Source organism: Pogona vitticeps, chromosome 8 (assembly GCF_051106095.1).
Source record: "Pogona vitticeps strain Pit_001003342236 chromosome 8, PviZW2.1, whole genome shotgun sequence".
NCBI lineage: Eukaryota > Metazoa > Chordata > Lepidosauria > Squamata > Agamidae > Pogona > Pogona vitticeps.
Genome location: NC_135790.1, coordinates 24,511,571 through 24,536,602, shown reverse-complemented (window position 1 = coordinate 24,536,602; position 25,032 = coordinate 24,511,571). Strand labels below are relative to the sequence as shown.

Below are 25,032 nucleotides of genomic sequence, written 5' to 3'. Positions count from 1 at the left end.
TGAAGACGACATCTAGGACAAGGAGGAACGTTTCAGTTTTGTGTCCAGGTAGAGACAGGCTGTGGTGTGACCTTTAGACTTGAAAGCCCCAATATTAGCTCCATATTTCTTTCTATTGCCTTGAACAGACTGCTACAATTGCAGAATTACTCAACCACGGTTTCTTAATATTAAAATAGGAGCATTGCTACTTCACTTGGAAAAACAGAAAGGAGCAAAGGGCGCAGCATAAAGAACCATAAGTGCTCTGTGTCCAGCTTGTTGGATCTGCCAGCTAGGGTGGAGGTGGAGGCTGTCCATGCCCTAGGATTTGGCCAGGGAAATATTCCTTCCTCTACTCCTTGGGAGCTAGATCATCATTTGCTTCTCTCTGTGATCCAAAATGCTCACCAGCTGACCCTACTGCCTATTTTTCTCTCTCTCTCTCTTCCCAGATATTGTTTTTCACCCGTGGAAGAAAGAAGAAACAGGTAACCAGAGTCGCGTTATCCTCTACACCATCACCCTCACCAACCCTCTGGCCCCTAAAACTGCCACTGTCACGGAGACTCAGGTAAGAAGCCTATCTTAGTTCCCTGAACTTTGTGGGTGGTGATTTATCTTGGATTTAAGGGGGCTTCATCTGGAAAGCTCCTCGTGGTATCCTTCTCCACTGGCCAACTTCTTCTCCTTTACACCTGTTTTCTCTGCTTTTTCCAGACAATGTACAAAGCAAGCCAAGAGAGTGAGTGCTATGTGATAGACGCAGAGGTGCTAACTCACGATGTTCCCTACCATGATTATTTCTATACAATTAATCGTTACACATTAACGCGTGTTGCCAGAAATAAATGCCGACTCAGGTGAGTATTCCTGGGTGAAATTAATAGGGAGTGCTGTCATTAATGGCTGTGATATTGGCAGGGTGGGTGATAATTGAGTTTAATAGCATCTGTATGCCATTGTTGCCACGTAGGAAGGAGACACTAAGGGGTGCAAAAGCCTTTATGAAAAAGAGAAAAATAAATGGTCTTGAATTCAGGGCCAGGATCTGGAAGAAAGCAGATTTTTCTTTAGAGAGAAGTAGCCTTTCTGAATGATTCCAATCACTTCACTCTTTCTCCTAAACCACAGCCAGCCACCGTGTTTTGAAAAAATGGTGTTTCAGGTTGCAGATCCCAAGACAGATGTCTTGTTGTGAAAACTGCTTGTACAGCTAGTATTACAGCTCTTGAGCAGGATGGCATGTGTTCTGCCTTTGAACTTTTATAAATGAGTTGGCAAAGGCTAGAGAGAGAGAGAGTGCTGGTAGAGGATGCAAAGTGGGAGGGAAAGGCCAACCCCGACACTGCAGACATGGGCGGCCACCAGTCCAAGGGCAATAGTTGCCTGTTGCGCTACGGATCCTGTATTGAGCAGGCGAACAAAATGACTTGCAATGGTCCTTCCCACACGTCCACTCTTCTTTTCAGGGTTTCTACAGAGCTGCGATACAGAAAACAGCCATGGGGACTGGTGAAGTCCTTCATCGAGAAGAACTTCTGGAGTGGCCTAGATGATTATTTTCGCCATTTAGGTGAGATCTTGCTGAAACGATCCAGAGGAACTAGCTGTTTGCCCACTTGCTTGCCTGTGACGGGAGAGGGCATATGGTTGCCTTCTGGGAGTAAAATAAGGAGACTGCATAAACTGAGCTTTTAAAGAGGCCCAGGCTGATGAAAGAAAGATTCCTTTTAGTATTTCAGTTCTGTGCCCTAAGAGAAAAGCCACCTTATTCTGGAATATACTCGTAGGTGTGTAGCAGCAGGTGACTCATCCAGGCCGAAGGTGGGGAGAGGCTCCTCAGTCAAGGTCCCGACAGTGCCTACGGCATGGCAGATGGCAGTTCGGGGCCGTTGGCCACATCCTGAGGACCGAGGTTGCTCTGAGGATGCCGTTGACTCGAGGGACTGCGGCCTTTTGCTGGAGATCCACTCCATGGTCCTCCTAATGAATTGCTGTTTGGCTTTCTGCGACAGAGAGTGAGCTGACCAAAACAGAGAACGCGTACCTGGCTGAACTGCACAGGCAATCGCCCAAAGAGAAGGCCGGCAAACAATCCACGGTGCGCCGGAGGAAACGGCCTCACACGCATCTGCGGGGGCCACACCTGGAGGAAGTCCTGAGCCCCGTCACCACTCCCACCGATGAAGAGGTTGTAGGTCGGATCAAGCGCGTGGCAGGTGAGGGGTGTGTGCGCGCAGAGCGTGAGCGTTCCTCGGCCAACAGGGCAGACAGAAGTCCAGCTCACCCAGACATGGCTGGCTTGAGAGCCTCTAACAGGCTCCTTTGGGGAGGACTGGTTAACTTTGAGAAGGAAGTGGCTCTCCTGGAGGGTTGTTTCCATACAGCCACAGCCCGGGCTGACCCTTGGGACTGATTAATTCTCCTCCCAAGTAATGGCCTGTTAATCGCTCTCCTTATGAGCCTAGCCCAGAGGTTTTAGTATCTATTGCCTCTGCAACTTTAACAGCTGGTTCCCTTTGCTCTGTTTGTGTGGCACAGGGTGGCTCCAATTTGCTGTTGTGACAGTAATAACGTCCCCCACCCCCAATAGCTCACATTTCTTCACAAATTCCTTCTGGAAGGACTCCAAGTGTTTTCAGAGTTTAAAAGTACAGCCTGGGGTTTAATCTTGTGGAGCCAGGCTGTAGAGAGAGCCACGTTTGGACCATGGTGGCTGGCGCCCTTTGGAGGGTGGACTTCCCACCACCGATGGAGCCAGCCGCGTCTCCTTTGTTACCCCAAGCCCTTCCTTTGCACCTCTCCAAGTATGCCGTGTACCCCTCTTGGGGAGGGGTGTCGGGGAGGGGGGGCAGTGCCTCGTCTGCCCAACGAGTGAGACCACCCGGGGGGGGGGGTTGGAAGTCAGCAGGGAAGGGCCTTTTCCTCCTGAGAGGGTACAACCAATGCTGCCTTCCAGGTTCCACTCAAACACGGCACATCCCCGAGGAAAGTCCTGCCGGCTTCCACCTGCAGAGCGTCTCCAAACTGCTGCTCATTATCAGCTGTGTGTAAGTCATTCTTTGTCCTCTTTGGCTTCTTTTCTCCTCGTTCCGTCTTTTATCACTCTTTCTCTCTCTCTCTCTCTCTGGCCAATTCCGTATTATTCCATTGTGTTTCATTTCTTTACCTAAAACAGGAAGGATTTGCAAAGATAATCACTGTTCAGATTAAGACACACACACCCAAATCACCAGAAATAATTCTTCCCTCAAATGGTAGACGTATTTGAAACCCCTTTCCAGTTTTTGTGCCCTTCCCTTCATCTTTCATTTGGTCCTCCTCTTTTGACATGGCTGTGCACATTCCTGAGTCGTTCTTGGTCCACAAGAGACGTTTAGGCAGGGAAGGGCTGCTATTCCAGAGATGAGAAGTAACTGGGGGGGGGGAGGTGAAGAGGCAAGCAAGGAAGAACCACAAAAATAACCCCATTTTGGAGAGGCTTGAGAGCTGAGATCCCTGCTCACAGTAACTAAACAGGGAACCCGCATCCCCATGGGGAGGAGAGGAATAGCTGTTGAGAGATTTTGCAGGGATTTGACTTCATCACGTGTGCCATCCCAAAAGGAAACAAAAATGCATGCTTTTCACTAATGAATAAAAATAGGTGCCGTGCACAAACATGGTAAAAATTGTGTTGTTGCTAGTGATGGTTTGCTCTGTCTGGGCTAGTCTGAGATTAGGAATCCTTTTAAGCGTGCTCTGGTCCAACTTTGAAGGCAGTCCGTAAGAGGCTGCTGTGCTATTCAGACTGAAAGAAAAAGGATCTCATGGCTCAAGACCCCCCCCAGCTCCAAACACCCTTCACACAGGGTAGCTGAGCTATTTTGAAGAATCTTGTTCTCACTTTCACTAAAACTTTGCATTTGTTAAGCTGGAAGGGGAAAAATCAACTCTTCTGGTTCTCTTTCAGATGAGCTGATGTCTTGTCTTGTTTGTTTTTGTTCTGTTCTGTCATGAAATAACTCCAGAGGATTTGAGTTGAGCAGTAACATGGAAGGACTTGACAATTCACAGGATTTCCTTCCTATTTCCGTCAGTTTAGTCCCCAATACTTAGCAGGACGATTGGGTAATGCAGGAAACTTCTTTTTTCCTTGTAAGAATGTGAGAATCCAGATGCAAGACTGCCTTAGCTATTGGGCTTCCTTTGGTTCTGGATTTTTGTTTTGCTGGTTGTTGAAGCTGCTGCCAACACAGCGCCACCTGATGGTACAAATAGTCTCAAGAGAAGGCTCAGCAGACCATCAGTCTGAGCACACACTCTTCTGAATCTAACAAATAGGAAAAAGCCAGATTCCACAAATGGGATAAGTTTATGGTCCTCGTTTGTACGCCCTGTTTTAATTTAAGCGTTGTTTTGCTTGTTTGTTCTATTCCTGGATGTGACTTTTTGTTGTGCAGAGAGGATCAGGAACTGGAAAAGAAAGGTGTTGAAATTAGGATTACCTTCCATGAGAACCAGGAATGTGCCACAGGGGTGGGATCCTGGCTCCCAAGGGATACTAGCTGGAGACCATACAGAATGAAGATGTCCTACATTTATACCCTCTGACAAGAGGCCTCTTCCACCTCTCACCTCCCTCCCTCTTTCTCTCTCTCTGACCTTCATTTTGTTCTAGTTTTTCTGTAGAAACGTAAGATTTCGCCCGACCATGAGATAGGTTTTCAGTGTAAATTCTTTCTCAGGATCAGGGTCAATGGTGTTGGGTGATCCTTTTCATGACGAGGGCTGTGTACACACCAGCACCCCGATCCCACCCCATCTCTGGTCATGCTGCTGTGCCACAGATGTTGGACGTCCTTCCTTTTCTCTTTCTCCCCATCTTCGCATGTCCTGCAGCCCCTCTCTCCAATGTGTGTATTCTGTGTCCTCTTAAACAACTTCCCCCTGCAGTTTTCTCCTGTCTCAACTCTGGTGTGCTTCTAATCTTCGCCTCCTCCATCTTTTTTTCTCCCCTGCTCCCATTAGGATTTGTTTCAGGTACTGTCTCCTTCTCTTTACCTTGCTTTTCTCTTCCCTGTCTCTCACTTACCACCCTCTGCATCCCAGCTGGTGGGTTTGTTTCTTTCTTTAAAACACTCTCTGCTTGGATTCTCTTCCAGCTGTGGCCTTGTCAGTTTCTTTCTGAAATTTAAGTGCTGGTCACCTCATTACTTTGCTTCTCCCCCTAAACAGAAAGCCTGTGGTTCTGCTTCCTGTAGAGTTCAAATGAGGACAGATCTAGCTGTGTCTGCTCCTCATCCACTACCACAACCACCACCAATACCTGCATGTTGATTTTCTCCTGCTTCCCTTTATGAAATACATGGCAGTGCTTAATATCCTTCTGTTGGGCGGCCCTGGAATTTGGGAGGAGAGAGCAGCAAATGACAAGTGGCTTTTTTCTGTCCTTGGGGCTTTGGGCTCTCCTGCCCCTTCCTCTGAGTAGTTTCAGAAAAGCCAGAGGAAGGGAAGAAGTCACACACAACTTGCTCAAAAAGCCAGTGTCAGTTCAGGTTCAGCCCAGTTGCTAACACCCTAGAACTACACATGTATTATACTTGAAGATCAACAACTGGGGACAGTGTCTTGTGGTGCAGTGGTTAAACTGCCCGAACTCTGCTCACAGCCCGGGTTCAATCCCAGGTAGCCGGCCCAAGATTCACTCAGTCTTCCATCCTTCCAAGGTTAATAAACTGAGTACCCAACTTGGTGGGGATGGGGACAGTGTGTAGCCTGCATAATTAAAGTGCAAATTGCCCAGAGAGTGCTTTAAGCAGCATGCTTTGCTTTTTGGTCTGTCTAGGCCACAGTGGTCAACTTTGGCAGCAGTTCTCCAGGGCATCAGGCAAGATTCCTTCCTAGCCCTACCAAGACATACATTTATTTATTTATTTATTTATTTATTTATTTATTTATTTATTTATTTATTTATTTATTTATTTATTTATTTATTTATTTATTTATTTATTTATTTATTTATTCATTCATTCATTCATTCATTCATTCATTTATTCATTTATTCATTTATTCATTCATTTATTTGATTTTTATACCACCCATTTGGCTGCCAACGCCACTCTGGGCAGCTTAGAAACAGGGTAAAACAGTGACATAACAACAACAATAATAAGCAACAACAAACAAAATATAAAAGGAACTAAACAAATTACACTAAGAAACCAAATAATAAAAGCATAATAAAATATAATAAAATAAAATCATGGTGGTAGGTAGGATGTTAGTTATTGAGAACATTATAGAATTAGGACGTTTTAAAATCTGGGAAGGCCTGTCTGAATAATCACGTTTTAAATAATTTCTTAAAAGTTCCCAGTGATGGGGACAGGTGAATTTCAGGTGGGAGAATGTTCCATAGTTGTGGGGCGACCACCGAGAAGGCCATATTTCTGGTTGACGTTTTTCAGGCGCCTCTTGGGGTCAGAATTCTCAACTGCCCAGCCTGGGAAGATCTTACAGGGTGGGCAGTTCTAGTCGGAAGGAGGCGCTCTGCCAGATATTGAGGATGGATGGACCGTAGCTTAGCCTGCTTGTCTCTAATGAGTATTCTCTCTTTCTTCCTCTCTCCAGTCTGGTGCTTTTGGTAATCCTCAACATGATGCTCTTCTACAAGCTCTGGATGTTGGAATACACCACTCAGACCCTCACCGCATGGCAGGGCCTGCGGTTACAGGAAAGGTAACACACTCTGGGTACCATATACCATGTATCTCTTTCTGAAAGAGAAACAGATGCAAACTGGATCTCCACATTTTATATATTTTGGTGCTCAAATATTAAAGAACTCATCCATTTCTTAGGAACATAAATGCTGTACATAATGCAACCTTGATGTTACAGGCAGTCACTCTGCTTGGGTGTTTTTCATGGTATAAAATGAGTGTTGTTACATTTTATTCCCTTGTTAAAATAAATCCAACATTTTTTGTTGTTGTGCTTTCATAGATCCTCTTTGTATCTCTGTCCTGATAGGTTACCCCAGTCCCAAACCGAATGGGCCCAGTTGTTAGAGTCCCAGCAGAAATATCATGACACAGAGCTCCAGAAGTGGCGGGAGATCATCAAATCCTCTGTGCTTCTGCTAGATCAGGTAAAGCTTCATCCATTCTGGCCAGTGAAGGTGTGGCCGACCTTGCGAAGGTATTTGCTACATATAATCAGCCAATATTAAAAGTTGTTTTTCAAGACAATAGGGAGTGAATGTAGTTACTCACATTTTACAATGTTGAGGAATAACCATGATCATTTGAAAAGTTGGAAAGAATTTTTCATAATCAAGAAGATGGGAAAGCATTGATTGTAATGCTTTGGTTTGCTGAACAACTGATTCTGGAGCATAGCTTTACCATACCATTGGGCACTCCAGTGAGTTGTAGATTTAGACTGAAGCTGCTAGGCATATTCTGGAACGAGTGTACAAGCCTGTTGCCCCAAAGCTTCCTCAACTGTGAGATTAGTTCTTTCAAGGGAGGGAAAAAAACACCTTCAAGATTAATCCCTTTTATAATGGCATTTGTTTTTGTGGACTGCAACCACTCCTGCAGAGAGATGAAATGGACAACAGCACTGGTGGTTGAGGCACTCGTTGCCCATCTATCTCTGATCCCTCTGTTAAGAGGCATGGCATGATGATATCCACAAGAGTATACCGTGCACTCACCTAGTATTTTGCAGGATTGTGGCTGTTTTCGTGCATTTGTGCAGACACACTGGCAAATACGCAGATCTGTGGGGGGCAAGGGTGTCTTTCTGTCGGACAGTTGCTATTTTGGGTGGTGGTGTGATTCCTCGTTATCTTGCAGATGAAGGACTCGCTAATAAATCTTCAGAACGGCATCGGATCCCGCGAATATCAGTCGGAGCCAGACGACAAGCGGAAACGGTTCTACTAGTAGGCAGGAACGCAAGCGGCCAGAGGACTGTGTGCAATACATGTACATAGAATATATATAAATATATATATATATATATATACAGAATATAAATTTATATATATATATTATATACAGATTTTAAAAGAGAAAAAAAGCCTATGGCTTGAGAAGAAAGAGTGGTGCCGACCGACCGACCTCCAGCACTGGATGAAATGGAGTGTCTCCGGGGCAGGGCCTGGAAGTGGCGAGGTTATGCTCTCCTAGCACTGAGGCATTGTGGGAAAATGTAGCCTGTGCTCTTCTGGGTCCTCACACCTCTCTTGGTATTTTCCTGGCTCTATGTTTTGTCCGTCTGTCCGTCTGTCTTTCTGTCTCTGTTTGGGGTGGGGCCTTTCTTTCACCCAAGGGGAAGAAGTCAGAGTCAGCGAAGCCCCCTCTGCCCCCCCTTGCTGAGTGGAAGGGTCACGTCCGTTTCGAAGAGACCCCGTCAGTCCCGCCACTCAGGATAGCTGCTGAGGCCGAGGATTTGGCTTGCTGTTGACATCACTTTCTTTACAGGATTGTTGTTGGCAGGAGTAGCTCTAAGTTCACCGTAGCACAGAGTATTTTTTTAATCATGGCATCCTCTTACAGGGTTAACCTTTTCTTGGCATGCTCACTCGGTGCATGCTTCTCCCACTCTCTCTGCAACCTCAGCAGAGAGCAGTGGCATCTTTGTGTCACAGAAAGAGTTGGATGAGATAGGTAGGAAGGGATTGTTTGTCGAAAAGCCCCGTGTTCAGGTCTGTCCTTGGTGCTAACTTGCTTCATGTTGGAAGAGTTAGACAACTCTAATTCCCTGACCCCGTTGTTTACGCTTGACGGCATCCCTCTTTGGTGTCAGATACCTTCTGGTGGTTGTGTGTTTGCATGTTCCTCCTTATGTACTGCAGGAAACTGCTGCTTCACTAAAAGGGCTATCTGTACACACAATAGATTCTTATTAGAAGAAGAGTCCAGACCAAGGTTTAGATTAATGGAACATCTCTTATTATTACCTGTTAAACATTTCCAGATGCTTCTTTTCCAAAAGCAAATTAATTCTAGCCTGGGAACGAGCCTCAAAGCTCAACAGAAGGGATCAAAGCACCTCCATCTGTCACTTAAGCCCTTGCCCAGTTCACAAGGCCCTTCGTAACAAACTTAGTTGCACCTCATACATCACTACATTTGAAGGCAATGCAGAATGAAGAGCAGTTGCTTATTAAATTTAGACTGTTCTATTTCCTAAGCAGCTATAGATCCATTCGAGCCTCTGGCTGCTTTCCACGCGCATGTTTGGCTTTTGGAAAAGGTAGAGCCAGTAAGAAAAAGAAGGAGGCAATGTCAGAGTTAGAGTGGGAAGTCCGCTAGCGGCTCACTCATTGTAACCATTAGCAACTGAGTAAAACCCTCTAATGCATTTTGGTACTTTAAACAAGATCAGCACTGGTGACCGGAAGAAAAACCCAAATAATTTCAGAAACAACTGAGTTGGAGGCATTTGCTAGCCACTGAGCTGTGACCAAAAAAAAAAAAAAAAAAGGGCAAAATATCAGGTTTTTAAAGTGTTGTGGACACAACTGGTTCAAAAGCCAGCACAATTTGACATAGTTCAAATGTCTATGCTATTTTTATTAGTTTTTTTTTTCATTATTTTTAGCGGGAATCTTATAAAAATAGGGACACTTCCTCTTCCAGGCCTGATTTTGACATTGTTGACTGCCCAGAGTATTTATCAGATGTTGCAAAACAAATGCTGTCATATTGTGCAACTACTGATACGTCTTGTACCATAAGGCTTAGGGAGCAACACTTGAGCCTGAGGCCACGTACCAAGTTGTAGATACAATCCACTGCGCAAGGTCAGGACTCTCTAAGATACAGTTTGCATCTTCTCACAAGAGTTGACCTGTTCATTATGGTGGTGAGAATAGCAGGGTTTATCCCACGGCCTGAGAGATGCAGTCTTCTCCTTCACTGGTTTAGCTTGCCGTTTGGGGGATAGAGGCAGTTGGAGACGGTAGACATGGAGTCTACAATCTCATCTTCATGAAGCTAAGGGTTTTAGATGAGCCAGTGCCAGGAGAACTGTTGAGGAAGGTGTGTCCTCTGGGGCTCCTGCCAAGGACAGGAAGCAAATAAACTTATCCACATGGAAGAGCAGAGGTTCGTCCTTGCAGCAGGAGTAGAGAAGATCATGTTGGAAGCTTCTGAAGATTGCTGAGCTCCCTTGGAAGGCTGTGTAAAAATCTTGGGTGAGGCAAGGTGAATGGTGGAATGGCTTCCTGACTCCTTTCTCATATTTGGAACACCAGAGCAGTTACCTCTGGAATTAAGTGAATTAACTAAGCAATTTGATGGGGCTGGGATTTTTCGCTGACCATAAGTTTGGGAGCCTAAGCCAGGCCGCGAGGTACTTACATATTTTATTGTATTCATATTTAAATATCTATCCTTGTGTGATGCTGATGATTTGTTGGTGATCTTTAGGGAGACTCCATTGCTTATATAGGCTCCACAGAAGTGTTTTGATAGTCCTGCTTGAAGGGTGAAGGTGAAGATTGTCTTCCTGACTGAGCAGTTCTGTGAAGGCTGTAAAGGTGCAGAGGACACTCAAAGCTGTCGCCCAAAGTGCATGCTGAGGTTCCTGACAGGAGATGATGAACTGTCTCAATAAGAGTGGGGAGGGAGAGGGAGAAGACCTTCATCTTCTGTAGCACCAACAGATTCATTGCAATTGTTGAGTAAAAAAAAAGAAATATATTTGTCAGGGAGATGTTCTGGTGGGTAGCTGGCCGGACTGAAAATATTTTTTCCTTCACACCCCACTTGATTCTGAGATCTACGATGTGTATTTTCCGCAACTGAGTACCGGATGGCTGGACGCTTTGTGAGGGATCAGGAGCCCTCCTCGAGTGTCAACACACACTGAGAGGGATGCGCAGCTGGCCCCACCTGCCCCGCTTTGCTTACGGGAGCAATGGGGAGTCTGAAGATAAGAGGTTCCTGTGAGTAGGGGCTCTGCGTGTGAGCAAAGGGCCCTGGGAAACCCTGGCTCTTGCTCACACGAGGAGGGCCCTTCTCCTCCGACCTCTTGGTACTTGTGTGAGTAGAGCCACAGCGGAAGGGGGCAGGCCGAGGGGCTTCCCTCCAAGGGTGTGGAGGAGACAAGAGGCTGGAAGGCCCGAACAAGAGGCCTTCGTCTCTTAGCCTGTGGATGGGAAACAGGTGGGTCCCCAGATTTTGCCAACTGGCAACTCTCCTTCCGCCTTAGCTATGCTACCCGGGGCTGATAAGATTTGCATGCTGACATGGGAGGGGGTGTATCCTTCCTCCCAACACACTTTAAAAGGGATACTCCTTTTTCCCCAGACCCCACTCCCCCAATCTGAACTCTGTCTGTATCCCCTGGATTAAAAGTGGACAAAGTGAATTTACTGCAGGGATGATGAGGAATGTCATCCTCTTTCCTGTTTAGGAGAGCCTTCATGTTTTATCCCATGGAAATTCTCCCATGAGAGAATAACCTTTCCCTATTACTTATTATACAGGCAGCTAACTTGAGGCTATTGTCAGCAGGCCCTGAAATCGCCCATGAGTCAATGCAAAGGAAACAGATTTCAGGGAACAGATACAGATCTGTGTTCCATCCTTTCCATGACTGAAATGAATGTGGATGCTCTTGCAGGTGGAGGAAATGCTTCTGCATCTTTCTTGGAAACTGCTGTTTGGGAAGATATGTTGAGATTTAAAACGTATCACTTCAGCATTCCCATGATCTACATTTCATTGAGGCACAGCCAACGTTTTAGTCTCTTGTGCTTAAAGGCACAATCTAAAGCCAGGAAACTTTACATTTTATTAATTTTAACAGAGTTTCAATGTCTTTTCAACTCCCCCCTACCCCATGCGTTGTACCTAATTTGGTTATGGTTGTCACAAGGTCAGATATGCCGGCTGTCCATCTTGCTTAGGCGTATAGTAGGCTGGTAGTCATTTTTTTGCTGCTTGCTAGCTTGCTCTTGAGGAGAGGAAGATGCAGTGAGAGAGCAGCCTCTGATGCTCCTGCTTCTGGCATGTTTGCCCTTGAGGAGGGATCTGTTTCATTCCTAACCACTACCTGCATTCTTATGGCCCAAGCTGATATAAAAATGTCACCTGTTCTGAATGATTTAATCGTAACTGGACAGGAAACCAGCAAACACAGTTAGTGATTATGTTTGGGACTTGGATCAGTGATTATTTCTTGTGTCTGCTTTTGGCTTCTCGTTTTTATCATCTGGACTAGCTTAAATATATCAAGGAATTTTCCTGGAAGCCCTAAAACTTCTTGGGTTTGGAGAAATGCCAACTCCCTACCTGCAGTTTGCAAAATAAGCAGGGTGATCCCCTTCTCCTCTATGAGAGGGACATGTTTCTTCCTGGCCTCCATCTTTTCTCATGCTCCATCATCAGCCTCTTGTGTTTACTGTTATCAATTTTTGTGCCATAACACTGCCCTTTCTTCCCTCTAGATGTGCAGATCAGCCAAACTGGAGTGTTAATTCTCACCCTGACTTGCTGAGATGCAATCACACACCTTCTTTTTTGAGAGAGATTGCTGATTTCACCATTACCAGCTTGTGTTACCATGCACCCTCACCACTGCTCCCTAGAAAGAAGCAAGCTGTAATGGCCTCTCCTCTTTTGATGCATTCTTCTGCTCTGCTGCCTCCTCGCTGCCTAGGGTGTGGCACAAAGCATTCTCCCTTTCCTTTGGAAATCTAGGCTCTTGGTGCCCTCTCTGGGCCGACCCAGTGCTACCCCATGCTTCCTCTATCCTTCCCATGGCTGCGGCATGTTCTGGAATGAATGTGATATGTGCTGTGGTGGGGAAAACAAACTCTCCCTTCTTTCTTCTGAAGGAATTATGTTTGCACATGGCCTGGAGGATCTGCCCTCTCTGGCCATTTATTTTTTTTAATTACCTCACTTTACTTTTGGGTCAGTTTTGTTGCTAAGGTTTGAAGGACTGGCTTCCCAACCTAAGCTTTGTGTGGGATTTTTGGGTGGCGCTGGTGCTGGCATACCATAGCTCGGGGTTCAACCGGCTTGGGTGACTTTCCCATTTGTTCCCACTCCCCAGCAGTGCTGGAATCTCAGAGAGTGACGTCTGTGGGCTGTTCCCTTGTCTGGCGACATGGAAGACACAAGTGGCTGCTTCCTGACCATTTCCAATATAACAATGAGGAGGGCTTCTAAGCGACCTCTTCCCCCTCCTCCTTTTACCCCCCCAGCATGAACATCTGGCTTAGATCCTGACAACTTTAATCAGATGTGCAGTTTCCCCAGCTACATTTCAGCACCCTTAAAAGGAGGAGGGTTGAAGGGAGACATAAAGGGAACAGAATAGTGGCCAAGTAGTACATTTCCCCCAAATATTTCTTACAATTGGAATGGTCTCTTAACAGTAAGATGTAACTCGAGCTAGGCCACGTACAGAAGGACCCCCTGATTGTATCTGTAGGAGTTGTCTGGCTGTCTGTGTGTCTGATTCTGTACCTGTAATAAACTTTGCGCTGTGCGCAAAGTTCAATACAAATTGATTTAAAGAAATCAAAACCACAAACTTGACTGCTAGAACCTAGGAGTTACAAAGGCTACGAAGCCAAAATCTTAATGTAAAGTAGCTAGAACAATGGAATAAAAGGTATGAATAAAATATAATGAACAAAAGACAGCATCAGGTGGGTTCTGTGTGGTGTTTTTTTTTATTTCAGTGTCTCTTTCTGTGTCTCCTGTGCCTTTTCCAGTTAATACAGACAAAAGACACAATCTGCCTTTTGAGATACAAGACATTATACAAGGTTTATGCTGCGTATCTGCATAAGGCATCCAGCCCAGCGAGATAGAAATCCTACACTAACTACTTGGTTAAAAGACAGACACAAGGAAGCTTCCTTGTGGAAGCAGTTAAGGTGAAGGAAAAAGACAACAACAATAGGGGCCTTATCTGTATCATTGTTTTTATTGAACCATGAAAGCTAGACCCTAACTCATCTTACCTGTGGTGATAGATGCAGCTTCTGGTCGGAATGTTAATACATTTGCCTCACCTGATATATTAAGGAAAGTGAGGATGGAACACGAAACTTTAACTGAAATTTTGTTAAATAATACATTAGGGACAGCCCCAGGAATAACAGCAAAAGCCTATCTTACATGATTGCTCTAAGGCCAGCGTCCTCCAGATAATTTGAGAGAGCATTTTTCAAAGTCCTTCCCAGTTGGCTGGGGATGATGGAAGTTCCACTGTAACAACATCCAAAGGAGCCCCACATTCTCCACCTCTGCTCCAAGAAGCACTGACTTAATGCATGAAATACTCTGAACACTTAAGTGTGTGCTAAATATTATTCCTGATTTTTATTTGGAAAGGATGCACCAAAGAGCACTGGCAGCTGGACATGAGCTCTGTAAACTGCATGGCAGCAGTGGCATTCCCTGTGCAGCTGTCGGCCCACATGAGTCGGAGTGGTTTTCTCCTTTTTGCAGCCAAAAACCACTTCTAGTGGTTGCAAATTAGTCAAGAGCATAGGAATTATGACAATGGCAATGCCGTGCTACAAGGAAACGTTCCCCAGTATCACTGTCTTGATTTGCTTCAGACTAATTTCAACCAAAGCTTTCTGCCTACCAGAGATGTGAGCAAAGCTCAGTCAGGGCTTTGTTAAATAGTCACACACATTTTTTTTAAATCACCTTTAAGTCCTTATCATTCTATCATTACTACTTGCTTTAGTAGCATGCCATCCAAGGGGCTCCATGCTTACCTTTCTTCTTGACTAGGAATCAGTATCAGCCAATCAGTATCTGGAGAGCTGTGGTCTTTGTAATCTCTCATATAAAACATTTCTACAAATGATATACAAAACATCTTCTAAAAGTAATTCTGAGTGGTTTACCATTATAAAAGGGGGTGTTCCATGGTCTTCCCTAACAAATTTTCCTTCAATTGCTTTTTATTACCCACTATCATATGAAATTACACTACCTTTTGGCATTTCTTCTGTGACAAAACAATAAGAGGGCCATAAAATGTGCAGTGTAGGCTCTCACACCACCTGTGATAACTGGAGATGTTACCTAACAGGCAACTAGGTGGCTGGGAAGTCCAGTGAGTTGTGCACTTTGCCACAGAGCCAGTGGTTAGACGTTTGAGCCCCCATTGAGAAGAGCCAGCTGGGCAAGCAGTTCAATCTCAGAGAAGCACAGAACAAGGGAATGGTAAACAAGTTCTTCGTACCCTAAATGTAAAATAACCCTGGAATCAGCTTGACAGCAAATTATTAATAACAGTCAATTGCTTCTATTCAGTGACAAACGGCAATTGGCCAGTTTGGCCCATGCTCGACAAACTGCAGGATAGCTCCAGAGTCCAGTCACACATAGTACGATGATCTCATTGCAGTCAACAGGATCATGTGACTTGTGCTATTGTTTTCAATTGGTCTGCACTATTCATGAGTAGCCCTGGATTCAAAATACAGTTTATTCAGACAGGAGTCCACACCAGGATAAAAAGCATGGTGCAGGATGATAGTTAGAGGGCATACTTTGGTTTCTGCAAAGCAGAAATGCAAGTTTCTCTCTCCTCATGCACAAAAAGGGGAGGGAGGGAGCTTTGCTACTGCTCATTCTTGTGATGACACACCCTGATTTGTTTCATCTGAAACTAAGCTTTGTTTTGGACTCTGGCCTTTAACTATAGCACAGCCCTTTGTTTATTTATATTTAGGAGAAATGATTACTCAGGAGTAATCATCGCTGTCTGCACCTATCAAACATGTGATATGTCAGTTACAATCAGCAGTTTAGATTCATTTGTGTAAGAGTAATTCTATTGCTCTTGAACTGTCTTTGAACTTTCTTAACACTTTTCTACTATTACAGAAGCCCGCACTGGGTCTGAATTTTAGCCATATAACAAACTAGACGGGATGGGGAGACAGAGGAGGGGTTCCATAGTGGCTGGAAGGCTTGTTTTCTCTGACAGCAGAACAGCTCTGTGAGATGAGTAGCTGCAAATTCCCATTTTCTACAGTGAAATACAACTACTGAAATTACTCTTATTTTTCTTCACTTACCCACAATTCTGCCAAGTTAGAACTGTCCATATTAGTTTGACCTTTGAAATACAGTGAGGGACACCTGCCCTGCCTCAAAGTCTACACTTAAGAAGGTGAGTGGTCTTAAGCCCTGGACGCTTCTATGAACCTGCCAAACGCTATGGAGAAAGCTGACATGCATCAGAAGCAGATGTCTGGGAAAGTGATTAGCTTTTGTTGCCTGTTGGCATGATTTTAAACATTTGCTCTTTGAGTTCAAGTGCATCTCTGAAAACCCAGCTAAGCTAATTGACTCTTGTCCTGTTCACACGGTATAAGCACTGTGAAGGGGCATGGAGTATTGCAATGTGGAATTAGCATATTATGCAACCCGAGGATGCTTTCTGATGTCACTCTTACCACAGACACCAGCCTGTACATATAATATTGTTTGGCACTACATTGTACTCCAGAAGTACCCCAGAAATATCCCTGTTGCCTCAAGCATCTCCCTCAATCCAAGGACAGGCAACTAGATTTTTCACCCTATTCCAGCTGTCTATTCTAAAGAGTAGCAGCCCAGACACAGCCATATTACTGGCCGCCTGCGACATCATGGCGGTAATATTATAATCCAATTCACACCGAAAAAAAGTGATGGATAAAGGAAATGTGCCACGTGCATTGCCCCACAGCAGCTGTGATCTCTGAAAGCACCCAAAGGAAATCCCATGTTAGTGAGAGATGTGTTAGTATTTACAGATCTATGGAGGTGATGGTGACCGTGCCTACCCCTTTGACTTGGCATGCCTCAAAGGAGAGTCTTTAGCAAATGGGCTGAGAGCTCGAGATGGGAGTCATGAAGTCAAAGCTGTACAAGGCTCCAGGCAAATGGAAACGAATGCACACTGTCTCATCTTCTGGTTTCCCCTCTCGGTATTTGGTGCTCACAAACCTGGCTTCAGTGACCGAGTCCTTGCATCGGTAGAGTCCCTGAAAACAGAAGAGGCCCAGTGTGATGCATCACCCAGTTTTCAAAATATGGATAGAAGCTGTATGCACATAATGCATTATTAAGGGCAGCAACCAACACATGCCTTTATGCATATAATCCACATCTTCAGGTACTGAGGTCATTCATTTTTTTCCCAACATTTTCCCAAATCTTGTTTTTGAGCATCGTTTAAACAGTTCTCATGGATAGAAGTCAACATGAAGAACGCCAGGCTTTCTTTCAAAGAGAAGCATGCGTGTATCCATCATTATTTGCTCGTAGAGGATCTTTTCTATTAGCTTCATTTTCATATACACAGGTTCATAACTGATACAGGCAGAAGATGCATGATCTAATGTAGGTGACTACCATGTAGTGTTCTACTAGGTAGCCAAACTCAATATGAAATACAGACTTGGGTGGATGATGTTGCTTGGGAGCAGCCTCTAATTTTAGCCCTATAGTCAGCACATGCTGTTTTTCTCAAGATACAGAGCTTTTCATATTCCCCAAACTTGGGGGATTTGTTTAGGAAATAGGAAGTACTGAAAATATTCATAATATTTAATATTATAAAATACTTTATATTTATCTTTCTATTTAATCCTGCTAATGTCAAATACATCATGTTTCATCATAAAACTACAAGAGGTTTTTAATAACCACTACCATGATAATTGCCAGAATATCTATTCTTGCCAAACAATCATGGATGGCTCAGTGACTGCCCTAAGGAACGATATCGGGAAGATGGAGGCAAAGTGCATCCTTGCATAGGTGTCAATAGGTGGAGACAAGGAAATATTACTGGTTAATGCTCCCTGACTGCTAAGAGGTTCTCTGGATTCTGTGAGAACCGTGTCCAAAGATACATGTTGTCTACCATGAGCAAGCATCCTCGTCCCCTTTATTCTCTGTGCAAGCCCACCAGTGCAGCCTGCATGAACGATGCATTTTTTTATGTCGACATGTATATCTGCCATCCCCAAGTCAGAAGGGGAAATGAGGGCAAAAGCTCATTTACTGAAGGGTACGTACCAAGGTCTGTTCCTTTAGTTCCAAAATAAAATAGAATTCCAACACCCAGCATCCTGGAATATAAGGAAAAACCCTCAAGAGACAGGTCTCTCTCTCTAGGTAATTCCAGTCTGTTCCATAAGACCTGTAGGGCTTCTTGAGACCAGAGGCATATGGAAGTGACAAATTCATCCACAAATCTAGTTGTGGAGAAAGACTCTCAACATCTTGTGCAATATTTTCTGCCTTTTTGGTTAGCCTAATAAAAGTGTCAACCTCGTATGGATTTTGAAACCTACAAGTAGCCATTTTCTGCTCTGTCTACAAATCATCTTTTCAAGAACCTTGAGAAAGTTGAGCCATATCTTTTGGTGCATTCTCGAAGAATCCTGCTTCGTGGACATACTGTATGACTTGAATTGCCAACCAGCCGCTCAAGTGCTTGTGCACAGAGCTGTCTCACCTTTATTGCAAGTTTGTCTCTTTTGTGCAACTCCGTCTTCTACTCCTCCACAGGCACAGCACAGTTCTCCTTGTTTTCTGAAGGGATGGCGAGGTAGTCAGTCCTGTAAATAAAGGTTAAAATGCTATTTGAAAAAAAGACCCAAACTGGCACACACTTGACCTTTAAGTGCCTTACTGGGGGTGGGGTGGGGGAGGTTTGACTCTGGGGAAGAGCATGGCCTTTCTAACCAGAAGATCCAAGGTTTGATCCTTGGCATTCTAGCTGAAAGGAGGGATCTCAGAGGACAGAATTCCTGCCAGCCAAGCCGTACAGAGGTGTAACACAGGCAAACATGAACAAGGAGTCCAGTCCAGTACAAGACAGCATCAAATGTTCATTGTTCTTGTAGAAAAACCTGTGTGTGCACTCCAATACATTTTCCAGGACAGGGCTGAACTCCAATTTGGAAAAGGTCCTGGGGCTACGTTCCTGCAGTGAGCGCAAGCTTATCTGTATGCCCCCTCCCTCCACAAAAGTTACCAGATGTCCAAAAACTCCAGCAGTCTGCAAAACCAAACTGGGTCATGCAAAACTCTGTTAGTCTGCAAATTTGACTGCTTCTTTTCCATGTAGAACTTTCTAGTGGTGCAATCCACAGCTTATTTCACTGCACACTTATCACAAAGCTAAGAGCAGACGCACGTCTGCACTCAGCAGAAATTAGGCATTAGGGAGGAGATGTGCCTCCCCCAACTTACCAGGAGCTACTTCATACAGAGGCCCTTGAATGGGCTGATATGAACTTCCATGGAAGTGAACAGAGAAGGCCCTGGAGACCAACAGCTCCAGGCTTGCATCATGACCATATCTGCAGTCAGAAACTGACCTGTAGCATATTTTCCCATGTTTCTTTTCTGCTTCTCTTCATCCAGTCATCCAACTCCAAAGTTCCTTCGATTTTACAAACTTACGCATTTTCCTGGGCAGCCTCCTCTGCTTTAGAGACTTTCCTGTAGCAGTAAACCATTTCTATCAGCAGCCACAAAGTGAGGAAGACCAAGAGAATATACATCATTATTTCAGAGATGACAGATGTGAAGTCTTCGCCAGCTGCACAGAGGAGAAGAAATGAAAAGGTGGTTGATACATTCCAAGATCCTTGTCAGCCAAACCACCTCATTAAGGCTAGCCCGTGGCACCACAATTTACAGGCAGGACTTGGAGCACTAGGAAGCTTCTGTGGCTTTCTGAAGTACTCTCATGGAGAAAGAAGCTGCCAGCTTCTTCACACTTGGATTTTAAGCTCTGATTCTGCCAGGAGGCACTTCTGTATCCAGGTGTTCTTATAGAACAAACTCCACCAACTGGAAGACTATGCAGATCTTAAAATCTAGAAGCTACATGCTCCCATTCACCAGTTGATTACTGAGTACAATACAAGGGTCCCATAACACTCCAACCTCTGGGCATTTGAACCTTTGGATTTGCAAGAATCCAGTGTAGCTATATCAGGGAACATCTGCTGTCTCAGATTGCCTCTTTGATTTGAATCGGACAATGGAGGTGTTACTTTCCTTTAAATAATGTTATACTGCCATCCACCTATCCATCCTGAAGGAAATCAACCCTGAGAGCTCACTGGAAGGACAGATCCTGAAGTTGAGGCTCCAATACCTTGGCCATCTCATGAAAAAAGACCCTGATGCTGGGAAAGTGTGAAGGCAAGAGGAGAAGGGGACGACAGAGGATGAGATGCCTGGACAGTGTTATCGAAACTACCAACATGATTTTGACCCAACTCCGGGAGGCAGTGGAAGACAGGAGGGGCCAGGCGTGCTCTGGTCCATGGGGTGACAAAGAGTCAGACATGACTTAATGACTAAACAACATACTGCTACCCACCCCAACTGCTAAATCTCTGGCATTGAGACATGCACTGTAGGTGCCTCCTCTATGTGTAGCAGGTGCTCTGACATGCAGTGTTGCTCAGGTGACATACTGCACTTGGGACAGAAAGCCATATCTATTTCCTGTTCTTTTATTTTCCCCATTTGCAGATGTCCTATATTGGGCTGAAGACAAGGAAAGAGAACTACCAAGAAATGGAGACAACACAGGGAGGGATCTTTATCAAGGAAAGATTACAGAGGAACAGAACCCAGAGAGGAAAGGAATATACAGCTGTGTGGAGGGGGGGAGGAGGGAAAGAACAACACAGACCCCGTGAAAGGGAGGAAATGCGACAGGACAAAGCTCAACAATCAAGCAACTCGGCTGCTAGTGAAGTCATTATGCTTTCTGCAAACCACTGCAAAATACTCTGCTGGTAATCTCCCTGATAAGCCCACTTTTGTTGATACTGTACTTTGCAGTAAACATTGTGAAAACTGCAAAGGAATCTATAATTATTCAAGCGTGGGAGAGAACAGATTTTGCAGAAGTATTGGCATTATTAGAGGTAAAGCAACCCTGGCCTGAACCTACGTAACTATCTTGACTCACACCAGACCTTTCAGAGTTTTAATATGGCACTCTGCTCTGGATCATAAACAATTTTCATTCCCAACTATGTAATAGACAGTGTAGATGAGGAGTTGTCTGGCAACATTGTTACACAAGTACCACGTATTGGCTGAAATCCAGTATTAAGCTGAAATGAGAGTAGGGACCCACTGAATCAATGGAACTTCAAGACATTTAGACTTATCCAGCCACTACTGATTCAGTGGGTCTACTGTAATTGCAACTTAATACTGATTTCAGCTGGTGAGTGTCTGAGGACCAACTTGTCAGGCTTCCTAAGTTTCTAGTTAAATATTTTTATGCAAGCTTGCATAAGAACATCAACTGTAAGAGAAATAGATTGAAATCAAGATAGGCCGTCCCTCCCTCTCTCCCACAAAAAACACACTGACAGCTGCATTATCATTTGGTTCAATTGTAAAAGACCCAACCACTGGCAAAATCAACTGTCTTACTGCCCTGTCCTCTTTAATCTTTCATACCCTTTTCCACTACAGTGAGATGAATCAGTGTAGTTCTCGTAAACATCGGCCGATGGGACTCAAAGTTGAATTCTCGAGTGACATTACAGGTATAAGTCCCTGAATCATTCAGATTGATGTTGAGCACAGAGATAGAGACATCCTGCATGTCTGCACTCCCATTCCACTGCAGCCGACCACGGAAACGACTGTCAAGCTCCCGTTTCTCATTGTTGTACTCGTAGATCTACAAAGAGCAGAAAAGAGAAGAAAGCAGTGATTCCCAGCCATCCATAGCATCTTCCAATAATTTCTGCTTCACATTAAGGATCAAAACTGTACTGTTCAAGAAAATTGCTCTAACTAGGCTATGTGCAGTTTGGTAGAGAACAGGGGCCAACCTATTAACCTGGCACTACTCTCCCCCTCTTTCTCTTAAGTTGCTACTGGCAGACTCATGGGGACATTCCATTATGTTTTATGTCTGCAAGATGCTGATGCATGCCTGATGAAGTGGATTTCATTCCATGAAAGTTTCTGTTTATTTTTTTTAGTGGTCAAACAAACATATTACATTTTCCTGCATTTTTATTGTGTAAGGACCACACAGCTCCCTTTGTGGGTTTTTCTTATGTGACTCTTGGTATTTGTGCAGTGAGACCACTTAAAACCACAGACACATTCATCTTGGATTGGCCCAGCAACTTTTTGTGATCTTACAGGTAATCGTGAGGACTCAGAAGGATTTTAATCTTTGTAACATGTTTGTTGACTGGGCTCCAGCCACTAGAATGAAAATTATAACATTTTGTTTAAAGTAGGCTGCAGAATAGCTAACCATTAAGCCAGCGTTCCCTTTTCTTTCTTCAAATTCTCCCCTTCTCAACCATGAAAGAGCATGATCTAACCCATCTCCAAAGTCATTTTTTTTTCATTTTGCGTCCCTCTAACTCAGTTCACCTAATATGTTACTTTACTTTATTGTTATTATTGTACAGCCACACACTCAAGTTAAAAGAATGCAGTGATGACAATGGAATAATAAAACATAATCATTTAGGCATAGACATATTTAAGAAAATATAGCCAGTTACACTAATAACGCCTTTTTATGAACTCTCACAACAGAAAAAAGGAACTTGGTCAAAGACCCTGGGATTGATAGATATATACTTGGCAATAGATACAGACCAAAAGGGACTGAGATATGATGGCTGAGTGTGTGTATTATGTATCTGGGATGTTGTACACTTCTACACACAGACACAAGACCCCATACTGTATGTATGAATTACAGGGGACCATGAAGTCTATCATACTCTTCTGTTGAGGCTATATTCAGAAAACACATGGGTAGATGACTCTTTAATCTCCACATGGCCACAGCCGATCTTGACATGGAATGCTGCAATCGTGCCCTTCCAGTACTGCTGAAGGAAGACAATGAAAACCCAGCCCTGGGGAAAGGGTGCCAACTTTTAGGACAGTATGTCACTTACTGGCACATCCTGGCCTCCTTCAGCCTTGTAATACCATCTCACCACTGTGGTGGCAGACACCTCTTCTCGCTTCATGCAGGAGATGCACATCAGCTTCATGCGTGAACCCTGCACGGCTTCCTTCTCTGACGGCACTTCAACGCAAACCCCAGAGCAGATGCCTACTGGGAAGGAACGGAATAGGAGCTGTGATACAAAAGGAGCAGCACATACGGTGTGTATGTAGTGAACATACACACCATTGAGTGAGACACCTATGTCCTTGTAGGGAGGGAAAAAGGAACTGCAACACATCGATGGGGTAGAGGGACACAGAAAACAATCTGTTTTTCAAACCTTTCCAATTTCTCAATGAAAAGAAGAAGGAAAGGTTCTGATTAATCACCTCCATTAATTCAGGATGGATTAAATATCAGGATTTATAAAACCTTGTCTATCTATGCCAAATTCAACCAATAATCCATCTTGAGCAATAAGTAACTTTATGCTAAGCAACCTAGTACCTAGATTTAGAAGCTGTTTCTTTCTGTTCCATCACCACTGAGATCTGAATGTGTTACTATCAAGATCTCAGACACTGCTTACATCCATTTGAATTATCTGGGGCAAAACTGTACTGACATTTAGCTCTCAAAGGAACACGTGACCCACAGCCAACCAACTAGAAGCTTTATAACACAGAATTGCTAATTCAAATAAAATATGTTGAATTCTCTCTTTTTTAAAAAAAAATTTAACATGCATTGCTAAGTAGAGACTGGTGTTCAAATAAACATTACACAAATAAAAATGTTTTCAAACCATCTGCTCTCACTTTTTATCTTCATCTATAGGCTGTTCCATTTTAGAATATCAAAGTGTTTCATAGGTAAACAACATCCAAATCAATAAAACTTCACAGGCCTTTGCCCTCCCACCAAGGATGCAATCTCTGAGATTCACCTAGTTCTTTTTCACCATTTGCCTTCCATTTTACCGGTGATTAGATACCTGCCCTTGTATTACCACCAGAATAGGCAGCACTGTTTCTCTTGCACATGAGTAGGGTAACCAGCTGCTCTTGTAGTGTTTAGAAGCATCCTCTTAAACAACCGGTCCCAAGATTTTGGACGTGGACAATGTTCAACATTTTGAATGACTATTTTATTTGGTCAACAATAAGCATTAAGCATACAGAAAACACTGATTACAGCCTTTGAGGCTGACATTTAAAGGGATCAGATATGGTCTGGTATGTAAACCTTGCCAGCTGTATTCCCAGTACACGATGCTGAAGAATAATATCCCAGGTTTCCTAAGCAAGAGGCTGGCACGTTGCTCTAGGCTTTCATTTACAATGAAGGGCATCAGACTCTAGAAGAACCCCTGTGTCCTGCTTTTTTGATTTCTTCACACAGACAAATTCTGTGAATGAAATGTAGCCATAAAAAGCACCATTTGAAGACTTTTTACACACAGCCTAGGGGTTTTCAAAGAGAAAAGGCAGACCTCAAGTGCCAACGGTTAAAATGTCTCCATGCCTCAATGCTCAGAAACTGCCAGAACCAGCTGAAGGTGATTGTCCAACCCTCCCATCCTGAAATGGCCATCAGTTGGGTTGGCAACAGCATTAGACCCTCATAAGCATGTTCACCTACCAACCCTTTCCCCACAGCATGCCTGACCTCCACTCTCTTTGCCTAGTTGCTCTGTTGTCTTCAATGGGTGGTACTACCAAGGACAGATCACAGGATGCTCGCTGATCAGCCCCTCACAGCCCAGAGGACTCGGAGGGCAACGCTAGCAGACACTGAACGGCGGTGCTGCTGCTGCTGTTCTAAAGCAAGACTTCTCCTTCAGCGTAGACAAACCTATTAGTTGCACTGGCTGCCTTCAATACCCGATGCATGCAGAGGTCCTCCAAAGAATTAAGAGGGCATGCACAACTAGCATATTGCTCCCGAGTGCATCTGCTTGGTTTTGGTTTCAATAATTTTAATGACTATTTTTTAACAAAACAAACATTAAAGTAGTGGTGGTGGCAGGCCGTGGCCAGGGCTGTCCGTTCCCCAGCCAACTCCCCTTCCTGGCTGGCGAGGAGGAGACTC

At 44.2% G+C, this 25,032-nt stretch overlaps 2 protein-coding genes across 25 annotated transcripts in view; one reads left to right on the top strand and one right to left on the bottom strand.

Moving 5' to 3' along the window:
- Nucleotides 1-13,641, top strand: part of GRAMD1B (GRAM domain containing 1B) — a 129,841-nt gene extending 116,200 nt beyond the window's left edge. For all 22 annotated transcript variants that reach the window (XM_078379617.1, XM_072979178.2, XM_072979172.2 and 19 more), the window contains 8 exons: nucleotides 435-553; nucleotides 700-842; nucleotides 1,452-1,555; nucleotides 1,998-2,201; nucleotides 2,942-3,032; nucleotides 6,595-6,702; nucleotides 6,997-7,114; nucleotides 7,827-13,641. In XM_078379617.1, coding sequence (XP_078235743.1) covers nucleotides 435-553; nucleotides 700-842; nucleotides 1,452-1,555; nucleotides 1,998-2,201; nucleotides 2,942-3,032; nucleotides 6,595-6,702; nucleotides 6,997-7,114; nucleotides 7,827-7,916 — 977 coding nt within the window. In that variant the 3' untranslated portion in view covers nucleotides 7,917-13,641. The remainder of the gene's footprint in view (nucleotides 1-434; nucleotides 554-699; nucleotides 843-1,451; nucleotides 1,556-1,997; nucleotides 2,202-2,941; nucleotides 3,033-6,594; nucleotides 6,703-6,996; nucleotides 7,115-7,826) is intronic.
- A 5-nt stretch (nucleotides 13,642-13,646) lies between these two features.
- Nucleotides 13,647-25,032, bottom strand: part of SCN3B (sodium voltage-gated channel beta subunit 3) — a 74,027-nt gene continuing 62,641 nt past the window's right edge. For 2 of the 3 annotated variants that reach the window (XM_078379624.1, XM_020792247.3), the window contains 5 exons: nucleotides 22,946-23,109; nucleotides 21,468-21,693; nucleotides 19,434-19,572; nucleotides 18,481-18,583; nucleotides 13,647-16,999 (listed from right to left, as the gene is read on the bottom strand). In XM_078379624.1, the coding sequence (XP_078235750.1) occupies nucleotides 18,520-18,583; nucleotides 19,434-19,572; nucleotides 21,468-21,693; nucleotides 22,946-23,044 (528 nt within the window). In that variant the 5' untranslated portion in view covers nucleotides 23,045-23,109 and the 3' untranslated portion in view covers nucleotides 13,647-16,999; nucleotides 18,481-18,519. The remainder of the gene's footprint in view (nucleotides 17,000-18,480; nucleotides 18,584-19,433; nucleotides 19,573-21,467; nucleotides 21,694-22,945; nucleotides 23,110-25,032) is intronic. The other variant, XM_020792256.3, reaches the window with a different exon arrangement.